The sequence below is a fragment of the Hibiscus syriacus genome, unplaced genomic scaffold (assembly GCF_006381635.1).
Source record: "Hibiscus syriacus cultivar Baekdansim isolate YM2019G1 unplaced genomic scaffold, ASM638163v2 tig00111088_pilon, whole genome shotgun sequence".
NCBI lineage: Eukaryota > Viridiplantae > Streptophyta > Magnoliopsida > Malvales > Malvaceae > Hibiscus > Hibiscus syriacus.
The window spans coordinates 209,186-221,114 of NW_024062978.1; the positions used below are offsets into that span (position 1 = coordinate 209,186).

At 32.9% G+C, this 11,929-nt stretch overlaps 1 protein-coding gene and 1 pseudogene across 2 annotated transcripts; one reads left to right on the plus strand and one right to left on the minus strand.

The window, feature by feature from the left end:
* Positions 1-316: 316 nt before the first annotated feature.
* LOC120152315 lies at positions 317-2,194 on the plus strand (annotated as a pseudogene).
* Positions 2,195-7,267: 5,073 nt separating this feature from the next.
* LOC120152313 (FRIGIDA-like protein 3) lies at positions 7,268-11,322 on the minus strand. Of its 2 annotated transcripts, XM_039164566.1 has the most exons (5): positions 11,179-11,319; positions 10,879-10,957; positions 9,019-10,076; positions 8,211-8,383; positions 7,268-7,861 (listed from the first exon to the last, which is right to left on the minus strand). In XM_039164566.1, the coding sequence occupies exons 3-5, from the start codon at positions 10,064-10,066 to the stop codon at positions 7,451-7,453; spliced, it is 1,632 nt and encodes a 543-aa protein (XP_039020497.1). In that variant the 5' UTR covers positions 10,067-10,076; positions 10,879-10,957; positions 11,179-11,319; the 3' UTR covers positions 7,268-7,450. The 2 variants fall into 2 exon arrangements, with proteins under 2 accessions (XP_039020497.1, XP_039020498.1); XM_039164567.1 differs by lacking the exon at positions 10,879-10,957 and having other exon boundaries at positions 11,179-11,322.
* Positions 11,323-11,929: the final 607 nt, after the last annotated feature.

Here is an 11,929-nt window from a genome sequence, read left to right on the forward strand (position 1 = left end):
AACTTTCAGGCGGAGAATGCAGTGTGGGAATTCTGATATATATTTTATTCCAAAAACTGAACTTAAAAAGTAATAATATGGATAAACAAAGAGAGAAAACAAGAGAGGTCCCACGATCCAAGTGGGAAAATGGAACCATGTGCGCTCATATGGTGGTTGGCCATTTCAACCCCCACAAAACTCCCTTTCTCTCCTCTACAACCCCTATCTGAAAACGAAAGCAAACGCCTTTATTCATTTCTAATTCCAATTTACACCGTCATAAATGATATTTATATTTAAAACCAGAATTATAAATAAAATGTAGTTAATAATAATGGGGGTATATATCCAAATCAAGGGTTGATTCCCCAAGTCTCCTTCCTCTTTACACCTCCCATTTCCAATCCCTTGTTCATTCTCCTTTACTTAATTCTCGTCACATGTTTTTGTTCTTGAAAAGTTCCCCTAATCACATATCCCTCATTCCTTAATGTCTGGTTGGTCTATTTAGATACTGTGTCAGAGAATTAGTCAGCTTTTGTCTTCTCCATCACTTCTGCTTTTGCAACCCATTTTCACCATTCCTACCTTTGATCCAAAAGGCCAATCCCTTGCTTAAGCTCCATATCCAACAAAAACCCTAATTATCTTTTTAAATCAACTTCTCATCTCATAAACCATGAATAACCCTCACCATGCGAACCCTAGGTCTCTAAAATCGAGGTTCACCACAAGGTTCCTCAGGGCTCTGACCAAAATCCGTGCTCAAAAACCTATATCCTCTTCTTCTCCCACCGAGATCTTCCGACGGTACCGAAAGATCAAGGTCGCTGCTGACAAGTCCATGGCCTACTCCGTTAGGTCGAGGAAACTTGGAGTAGGGCAATGCTTTGGAAGCTTCGGAGCCGATCTCGTTGCAGAAGACCAGTGAAGACTAAGTTCCGACAAGCCGTCATAAAGAACATGAAAACAACAACAACAACAACAGGGGAAGATGCGGTTGGGTTCGGTGTCGAAGCAAGTGAACTAAGAGAGCTTGTTCCAGGTGGTGAAGCCATGAATTTATGCAGCTTGTTGGACGAGACAGCACATTACATAAAGTGTCTTACCACCCAGGTACAGGTGATGAAAAAAATTGCCGATTTCTACTCTCTCTGAGACTTTTGAGTAATATTATATATATATATATTTTCTTATCACCGTCATCATATATATAATAAATCCGAAGAACATAATATTAAAAAGGGAAATATTTTCTTTTTCTGTACAAAGCTGAAATAGTTTCTAGACAGAAAGTGATGAGTCCTGAGTGAATAAACTTGCAAAAGCTGTGTCATGATTTACATACATAGTAGTGTTTGTATAGTTATGTCGGTAATTTCTATTCATATATACATGAATCTATTTTACATACAATTTGTTTTAATTTCTTGTTCTTGGTTTTCCAAAACTTTTTGGTTGATAAATTATCCTTAATAGTAATAAATTTTAATGATATTAGTTTGACATGAAGTATACGTCAAGATATTTTTATTAAGGTGAGACAAATGAGGTTTAATTCTATCTTTAAATAGATTATCAACCACACAAAATTAAAACACGGACCAAAACTCGATAAATAAAGCAGAATGTTCTTTGTTCCGATGATAATGCCAAGATAATCAATCATAATCAATTGTCTTAAGTTTGCATATATACTCAAGTAGCCTATAAGCTTTTCTAAAAGGAATCTGTAACTATACAGATAACATTATTATATTTAGTATGATATGGGGTGTTTTGACGTCTATATTCCTATACTTTAATTATAATTAACTATTAAGCTTATGCTTCATCAAGCTTGATAGCATGTATATTTATGAAATAGCTGGCTCTCATTTCCGCCTTAATTATTGCATATTATATATATAGTATATTCAGTTGGTATGTGTGTTTTAAAAATCATATTTTAAACCCTAATTATTATTAGCCATATATGTATGCATGTATATATATATATGAAGTGATAAGTTTATAGAAAAAGCTTCCCTGGTCGAATCCTTCGTTTACCAGCTGCAGAATTACCCTAAACTTGTTCAAAGTCTGTGTGTGCGCGCGTGTATATATATATACTTATTAAGATTTATTGCTTTAAAGAACTGTGGATGGTATAGGTTTTCTCCCCTTCTCTCTCACACACTCACAAAGGATCTTCTGCTAGTATCATTTCTTTGTGGGAAATTCAGAAGGAAAAGAATCAGTGTTTATGCTAAACACATGATCCATGAAATAGAAATAAAAAATCCAGTAGCCAATTTATATATTGAAAAAAAATCAGAGTTTCATGAGATTTTTAAAAGAAACCTAAATTGATAAAACGGAATATTAATTATTATATGTGGGTATTTCAGAGAAATACGATACTGTAACACTAGTTTGAATTTTTGCATATAAATATCCCTTTTATAATTTGTGTAATATTCTTTTATGTGTTCAACAAAGATATCTTAAGTCTTAATTGAGTTTTAGGCCCAATTATATAGGGATGAACATTCGATCGAGTCGAGTAAAATCGAGTTATTCCAGTTGACAAGTCTTATTTTAAAGCTCTAACTTTATTTTAGTTTTTTTCTAGTCGAGTTTATAAAATTCGAGTCTAGCTAGTCAAGTCGAATTGTCCGAAATTATGTTTAAATTTACTTATAAATATTTATAATATTAAGATACTATTTGATTAAAATTTAAACAATTTTCTATAATCATATACAATAAACAAATACTTCTTCATTTTTTTTTTCATATTTGATATACACATATCATATAAAGTTGAGAGACTCGACTAAAACTTGACAATAAATATTAAAAAATTTGAGTTATTCGAGTTCTATTTTATAACTCAACTTAAATTTGAATTTTTTTGGAGTCAAATTTATAAAATTACGACTTGAATTTAATTAAAGTAGAAATTTTTTGAGTTGAAAATATCAATTTTTTCAATCGAGACGAATTTTACTCACCTCTACTATTATAGTAACATGTTTAATGATATTTAAATGAAAATTAGAAAAAATAAATAAATATATTTAAAGTTAATTTTCTTTTACTGAAAGGCAATTTTTTTTCCTCTTAAATGTTTAGAGTATATACAAAGTCCCCCCCCCCCCCACACATTTTCTTATCATAATATCATAAAAGAAGAGATCAATTATAAAGATATATAAAAATAAACAATTTTCTACGATATTTTTTGGAAGACGAACTTGAGGTCTATGAGAACTGAGTTCTTCATTGGATTTATCACTCTAATGGTAAGTTAAACTCAACTCTTTAAAGAATGGACTCTAATGACATTCTTTCAAGAATGGACTCTAAATCATGAATCAAACGATTTCAGTGGTAAAGTAATTGTTGCTATTCTTTGAAGTCCGAGTTCGAGTACTAGAAACGTCAAAGAGTTGAGCGTTTAGTGTCAAATGATTAAGAGTTGGATTTGAATCGTCACGACGGATCAATATGATACTTATTTGTTATCATGATCAATATGATACTTATTTGTTATCATGTTGATCTTCTTTGCTTTAGATCCTAAGATTGATTTTGATATGCGTTTTGTGTTCGTGGATAGTTTTCTCATTTCTCTTGACTCTGATTTGTGATTTATCGGTGGTCTTCAAGTAGTTTCATCTCATTTTGTGGTTCGTTTGCCGATGCATTTAGAGTTGTTCGTATCTTTATTTTATTCAAACTTTTGGTTAGGTTTTTTTATTCTTTTCCTTCTTTGATTTTGTGTGATCTAAATGGCTAGTTTTTGTGTCAATGATTATAGGAAAATGTCTTAATTATATTTTAGTTTACGGTCATACTTATAAATCTTCATTGTAATTTTATATATTTTTTATTTTTAATAAAAGTTGCGACTTTCTATAAAATAAAATATTGATGACATATACCAAACTTTGAAACCAGGGTTGAAGAGGGAATTTATCCCAAAATTAATTAGGCATTAATTGAATATTTCATTAGGGTTACTCTAAGGTCTTTGACAACTAGCACATCAATGATGGGTGAAATTCTTTCAACACTAAAAGCCTTGACATTACAACATAATATCCTTAAAAGTAATGGGGGAAAACAGTGGTGTTTTAAGAGCAGATTAGGCTGTTTATGCTTGTATGATAAGGCAGCTCCATTAGGTATATAGAAATTATATAAAAAAATATTTAAAAATAGTTTAATAATTTCTGAAATAATTTAGAACCTTTTAATTAATAATAGTAGGTAGTTTTATTGAATAACTAGGAAATACAACAATATTATAAGAGGGTTATATAAAAATTAAAATAGACTAAAATATTATCCATATGCATTTATAATTTGGTTAAATCATTTGTTTCCCAATATTATACATTTAATTAATTGATAAATTAACAAACCAGCAACATGCTTAAATTAAGCTTAAGGAAGAAGCAAACGCTCTGCGAAAGGACTTACCAGACTAGAAGATGGTCAAGTTAGTTTCTGATATGAGATGCGGTGGCCGGTGATAAAAACAGCAACAGAAGTACAAAACCAAGGAAGAAGATGGACGATATCTGATCATGTGAGCAGGTTCACTATAGTAAAACAGGTATATAGCGGCGTTATTTTAGCCTTACAACCATGTTGTTTGGTAAGAATGAAGGGATATAGAGTTAAACAAATGGGAAATAGAGGAGAAGATGGGGTTGATGTTCATGAATGAAGAAATGGGAAGGAATATTTTCAACAGGCTAACAATCATGTCCATGCAAGGCGCGTATATGGTTAAACAAAACAAGGATGAATGTCAAGCTCAAAGACCATCATGGCCAGGACTAAATCAACTCTCGTCTTTTTAGATGAAAACAAAGCTTGAAGCTCAAACACCCGTAAGCGCGCTACGAAATTGGGATATTATTCCAGGCCAGGCTCCACCATTTATTCCCCCTTGCATTGACTAGTGAATTCCTCCAAACCTTTCTTTTTAAGCGTACCGGGATTGAACCCAAATTCTTATTTCACGCCGTATAAATATATTGTTATTAAGTTAATAGTTTTTATTTTTATTTTTTTTTTTGACAAAAAGACATCAGATGTATATGTACTTTTGAAAGAAAAAAAATTAACGTGACCATCTTATTATTTTTTTTCTTAACGTGACCCTCTAACTACGTCAGCACTGTAACGATCAACGCCAAAAAACATTGGTCAAAGAGTAACATTGGGTTTATTTTCTGAGTTGAAGAGCCACTTTGAGAGAAAAATATAATATGAGGGTCACATTGATTTTCTTTCAAAAGTACAAGACCTCTGATGACCTTTTACCTTTTTGACAATGAAATTTTGCGTGTATATTTATATTTTGTAATAATCGTGTATTTCTTTCACCTATGTTTGATTTAATGTGGTCCTATATAAGATAAACATGATAACTAAAAAATATGAGAAATTGTTTTGATTTTATTTTTAATCTTGTTCTCTAAAAAATATTAAAATAAATTATAATTTATTAACGGTTAACCAATGGTTAATCATTTATTAAAATTCATTAACTGTAACCATTAATCTATATTTTTAACGATTTGATTAATCGAAACCATTTAATCTTAACAATTCGGTAATTTAACCTATAAAATGTAGTGGTTACACCGGTTAATGGTTGTGTTAACGATAACAGATTAATTTGAACATCTTTGTCTGCAACATACTACTAAAGCGATACATCAAAACATATCATTAACTAATTTTTCCTTATTAAGTAAATATTGAAAAAGGTAAATTATACATTTAATACTTAAATTTTATTTTTTCTAAACCATTAACGACAATGTTGATGTTGCACGACATATCGATTTTTTATTTTTTTTTAATTTCCACATCATTTTTTTATTTCTCCATTTGTATTTTTAATTAATTTTATTTAATCAATTAAATGGTAACACGTGTTATCAACTATGAAGTTAAAATAAAATATAGTATTATTACCCTTAGCATGAATTGAACTTGTGCCTTTTATATGAAATTAAAGAATAAATAGTATCACCGCAAAATCAATATTTTTTATGATTATGAAATTAGAATATGTGACACTTTAAATTAATGATCGAAATATTAGTCATTCAACTATAACGTGAATTTATTTTTACTATATCAAACTTAATACTTTCTTACATCATTATTAAATTAAAGAATAATTTTTTCACTTTATTTGAAAATAAAAAATAATTAAATATAATTTATATTAAATTATTTTAAAAAGTATATTTATAATATTATAAAAATATTTTAAATTATTTATTTAATTAAAAAAAAGGTTCGTTCAATGAGTGGTGAGTTCCAATTCCATGGGAGACGCCACCGCATTTGAAATTCGTTACATAGCAAAATATGAACGCATTAAACTTTTAAGCTTTACAGACTTACAATTGTCTATCAACCAAAGTATACACACGATTAAGCTTTTTGAAGTAGCATAGGTTAATTTCTTATGCTTGTTCTTGATCTCCGACTCCAAGTAACGGTTTATAATTTTTGTTCAGTGAACACTTACCTGGGCCATAAACAGTGGATAAGAACTGGTGCCTCCAGAGTAATCAACTGCAGGAACCAGTTTCCGCAGTTTTGGGCTGGGAGTAAAACCCCAAGATCATCTATACTTTCAGACTACAGTAACTTCCTAGCTACAGTTATCTTTCCGTTTTCTATGTGTCAACTCCGATTTCGGTACTGTACAATATTGGCTTGTGCTCGACCACTGCAGCTGTTTTGTTGAGGGGAGGATCACGTTCATACGAGGACCAGTTAAGACATGACTCTCTTTCTCTATGAACATTGAAAATAACACGATTGGTTCCTCGAAGATGTTCCAAGTGTTGCATCACTGTTGTAATTCTAGCATTGACCGAATTTGTTCAAAACGTTTGAACTTTTTATTGATGGAAAACGAGACTCCACTTCAACATAAGCATAAACAGGTCATCGCTGCTCTGCTTAGATTTAGATTTAACAATAAGTATGTCTTTATGTAGTTCGTTTATATTATCATATCACAAATCATGCTTGATGCATTTTCATATTCATCTGCTTAGATTTTAAGATATCCATACAATTTATAAGCCCGTCGGTTCGGTCTATTTTTTTCTCGGTCCTAATGTATACACCGCTGGGAAATTTGCTTCCAAGCCAACATACGGTGTTTTGAAACACAGGGCCTTGGTGGATCAAAACGCCGATTCCAAAATATTAGCACGGTGGAAATGAACGAAAAAAAAAAGTTGGGTACACACAAAAAAACAGAGTGCATATATTAGAGGATTAAAGCATCTTCTTGTACAACAGATTAAAATTAACAAGGCTTTTTTTTATTTTTTGTTGTTTTTTAGATACCAAGTACATAAACACTGCAACGTGGAAGGTTAAGGCTAATAGTTTAGTGAGGATCACAGTCACCCTGTTGCCATTCTTTTGGGAATTAGTGGAGATAGGGAACCTGATACTGGTAGCCGAAGTAGTTACCATGACTGGGAGACAAGTTGTAAGTGGCTGAACCAAGAAGAGTGTGGCCATGATTGTCAACAGGTCCGGGGTAAACGTAGGGTCTGTCATACACGTACTGTGGATACCTGTCAGCGACTCTAGAATATAATGGTTTGTCAGCAGCCACGTTAGTGACCCGTGGACCATATCCAGCACCAATGGCACAAGGCCTCTTTGGTTGAGGCTTTGCAGCTTCAGTTGCCCCCTTCGTATCTGCCTTAGCCTTCTCCAAGTGGAGAACCTGCTTCTGAAGTGGATCAACAGGGTATTGCTCCTCAAGATTATGCTCCTCAATGCATTTTATCACAGCCTTCAGAGCAGCCAACTCTCGCTCGCTAAACTCGGTCTGAAAATACAGAAGTATTTCACCCAAAAAAATAAGCAGCATGATTTTTAGCAAAATATTCTGCATTCAAACAACAAGAACAAATTGTCCGCAGGGGCCACATGCAAATAACTATTAAACAATTTAGCTACCAAATGGTGTCAGATTTATTAAAGGTACTGTAGGTGATAACTAATAGTCGGATCATCCTAAATGTTAGAATGGCTGGTGGGACAGAAAACTGGTACAATCTGCTTCAGACAATGCCTTGTGGACAAAAACAAAAGTAGGGACTTGTCCCTCAAACAAAATATATTCAGCAAATATTAGGAAAATCAATCACCTTGAAGTAGAGGAATAAAGAACATACCTGAGCAGTGAGAGAGGCATTTCCAGGCTTAACAGGGGAAGAAGCCTTTTTTGCCTCCCTCAAGTAGGCCTTGAGTAGAGGTACAGGTGAGAACTGTGTTGTAAGATCAAATGCAAAAGCCAGGTTAACTGCATCAATTTGCCTTCCACTATTCGCTAAAACTTCAATTACACCTGAAATATAAATAATGGAAAGATAAATAAGAGGAAATTACAAACTAACCAAAACCAGGATAAGTGAAAGAAATGGTTGATTATCTACGACATTATTTCATGTGTAATTCACAATTCTTGCTCTAGGACATTAGTACTATTATCCAGGGACGTAAAACAATATATTCAAACACTGCTCGTCTTCATCCCAAACAAACTGGACACATATCTAAAGATGCCAGTCAATCCAAAATGGAAGATAGTCCACTCAACTTCAAAATAGCATTTTAACAGCGATATTGTTTCAAAAATATCTAAACTTAAAAAAATTTAGAATCTTCAAGAAAAGATTTGTTTTCCTGGTCCCAATTGCTTGAAGTTGCCTAAGATAGGGAGAACAGAAAAATACAGTTGATTTACAAGGTCTGACCTGACCTGGTTTTTCTTTTTAATATTCCTCATAGCCTACTTGAAATGGTTAGTCATATCAGTTCTACTAGAATGGAAGAAAAGAAACATAATGGATGAATAAGAATTTAAACCCATGGTAAATAAAGAAATATTCAATCTCATTTTTCAGAATAAGTTGAGGTTTTTTTTTCAAACAAACGAGTATTCTATGCAAATGTTACAATGTAAGTTTATACTACACAAACCTGGCATTTTTTCAGACAAACCAAGGGAACGGCAGAGATCAGCTGTTTGACGACGACGAGAGACCACTGGTATCAGCCTTGAGAGTTCTTCCTCTTTGAAGTCAGAAGCAATACCAAAAGCGGCAAGAAGTTGCAGGAAAGCATGAGCTTCCAATGAATTACCATTACTAGCATCCAGGTCAAGGGTATCCAACTTTGGTTTCCATTCCTCAGCAATTAACTTTGCTTGCTCCTTAATATCTTCAGAGATTTCTGCAGAAACAGACACCGCATCCATAGTACTTAGCAAAAAGCTAAGACATTCCATCAACATAATACAGGTTCGCCTAAGACCCAGTAGATTTGAATCTTTCTTTCGGTCCACATTCAGTGCTCCTAAAGGGTAAAATCCTTTCAAAGATTCCAGGACCAAGTGAGCTGGGCTTGCTGCAGCCTTCAATGCCCAAGGAATTTCCTCTTTTAGGGCAGCAAGGTTCTTACGGTTATCTGATATAAACTTGTGCAGTCCTTCAGAGTCCATTTCTTCACAAAGTTTTACCAACCGGGGATAAGATTTCACCTCAAAATTTCCATTCTCAGAACATTTTATACCCTCCAAATTTCTTTCAGAAGCTACAGAATCTGGTGGTTTATCCTCAACTGACAGTTCACCAATGTCTCCATCACAGCTGACACCAGCAGGCTCCTCAAGTGATACTTTCCTATGATTTTCTAGAGCATTAGTAATGGAAAAAACAGTAGCATCTCTCTTTTCTTGTAGCCTCACCAGTGAAGCTTGTTCTTTGGCTACAACAGCAGCTTCACGCTTCTTCAGCATTTCCCGAGATTTCCTTGTTTTAGTCTCAAATTCGTTCTCTTGGTCTTCCAACTCATGAAAGCGCCTCTTCAAGGATTTCTCAAGCCCATGGAAATGCTCCTCAAGTTCTTTCCATTTCAGATTAAGTGTTACAGCACGATGACTTTCAAGTTCAGCAAATGCTTTCTGAAGCTGCTGTATCTTAGAGGTTGTTGAGTCTATGAGTATTGCAACTGACTGCTTATCTTCCATGGCATAAAACCTGTAAGAGAAAAAAAAACAGCTGGGATAAGATCCCCCCACTGCAGAAGTAGAGAAAGAATGCAAAACCAAACAGATTTTCCAGAGTGCAAAATCCTTCTCTATCTCTTTGTAACAAAAGGGGAAAATGAACAAAAACCATGAGAACCAAATATCAAGTTAGATAAAGTTCAACGTAATAAGCAAACACATTTTTCTTTTCAAAGAATTCAACATTGTCTGTGAAAAGTCATAAGTTCATAACCTAATAAAGCATAATTTACAGCACCAACTTTACTTTGAATTTGAACAAAATTTAGTCGCCAAACAATAAACTTAACTTCAAAAGAGTTCTAGTAGTCCTGTCATCGTAATAGATGCGTTCTATAAACAGATCAATGATCTAAGCTCCCTTTCGTAAGATAATGAGTTTCAACATATTAAAGCTTTTCCTACTTTTCTCTAATTCCCGATTCTAAAGTGGCCTAATAGTAAGGAGTAAGGACCATTTAGAACAAGTTTACTTCCATTAATACTAACAAACAGATTAAGATACTTCCAAATTTAACTAAAATGGTAAGCACTCAAAACTTCAACATCATTAAGTTCAAAGTCAACATTCCTTTATCCATTAACTGCAACAAATAAGCGATCAAGGCAATAACAAGATAAGAAAAAGAAAATGATAGCTCCAGTTTATCCCTAGAAAGCCGAAAAATAACTAAGATATTAATGAAAAACAAAGAAATAAAAAAGGTGCAAATTTACAATAGCGAAGTAGATTTCTATAAAAAAAAATACAAAAGCGAAGTAGATTTCCTCACCATGATTTTACAAGCTCCAAAATCACAGAAAGTCTACAACGATCCAGAGATCGTAAACACTAAACAAACACTCACAAACCTAAAAATAAAGGACACCATCAGAACTGTGAAATTTTCATTGCAACTCGGGGGGGGGGAGTACACTAAGTTTGGCAGCTCAAAACGTAGTTCCCGATAGATTAAAAAGGGAAAATTAAACAAATTTGAAGAAAAATGGAGGGATTTAAAATTGTTTTCATCCGGACAGGGGAGCGAAAACGACAGGAAAAGAAAGGAATAGCGGTGGAGAGAGAAATTTACCTGATCAATTCTAACGGAAATGGGGTGACAAAGTGACCTAACTCGATGAAGATTCGAATTAATCGATCCCTTTTATTTTTCCAAAGAGGGTTTGGTGTTTGGGACAGTGGATATCTGCGGCTGCTACTACTACAAACTACACTTCAAATCTTCAATCACTAGAGAGAGAAAGAGAGGAGAAATGGAAGCTAAAAGTTATTTTTTTATACATTATTATTTAGGTTAAACTATACAGGAGACCAGCTAACTATAGATCTTTTTTATTTTGACCATAATTTTTAAAATTTTATCAATCGAAGCACTCAATTATTTAAATGCATTCAATCAGATCACTCATCGTTAACAATTAACAGATGTGCTGAGGTTGTAATTAATAAAATTAATATAATTACATGTTTGGTTGTTCTTACTTATATATTCTAACAATTTAATCTTAATTTTAATAAATTAAAATAAAATTAATCTTCCAATCAGACGGTGCCATGTGTCAACATTCAATTTAATAATTAAATTTCTTTTAATTTAATATATTAAATTAAGACCAAATTGATAGAATATATAAAAAATGGCCAAATATGAAATTATATCAATTTTACTAACTGACATATCAACACATCCGTTAACTGTTAACGACAAGTGATCTGATTGAATACATTTAAATAGTTGGGTGACCCAATTGACAAAAAATAAAAAATAATGGTTAAAATGAAAAGAGGCTATAATTAAGTGATCACCGGTATAATTTATCCTA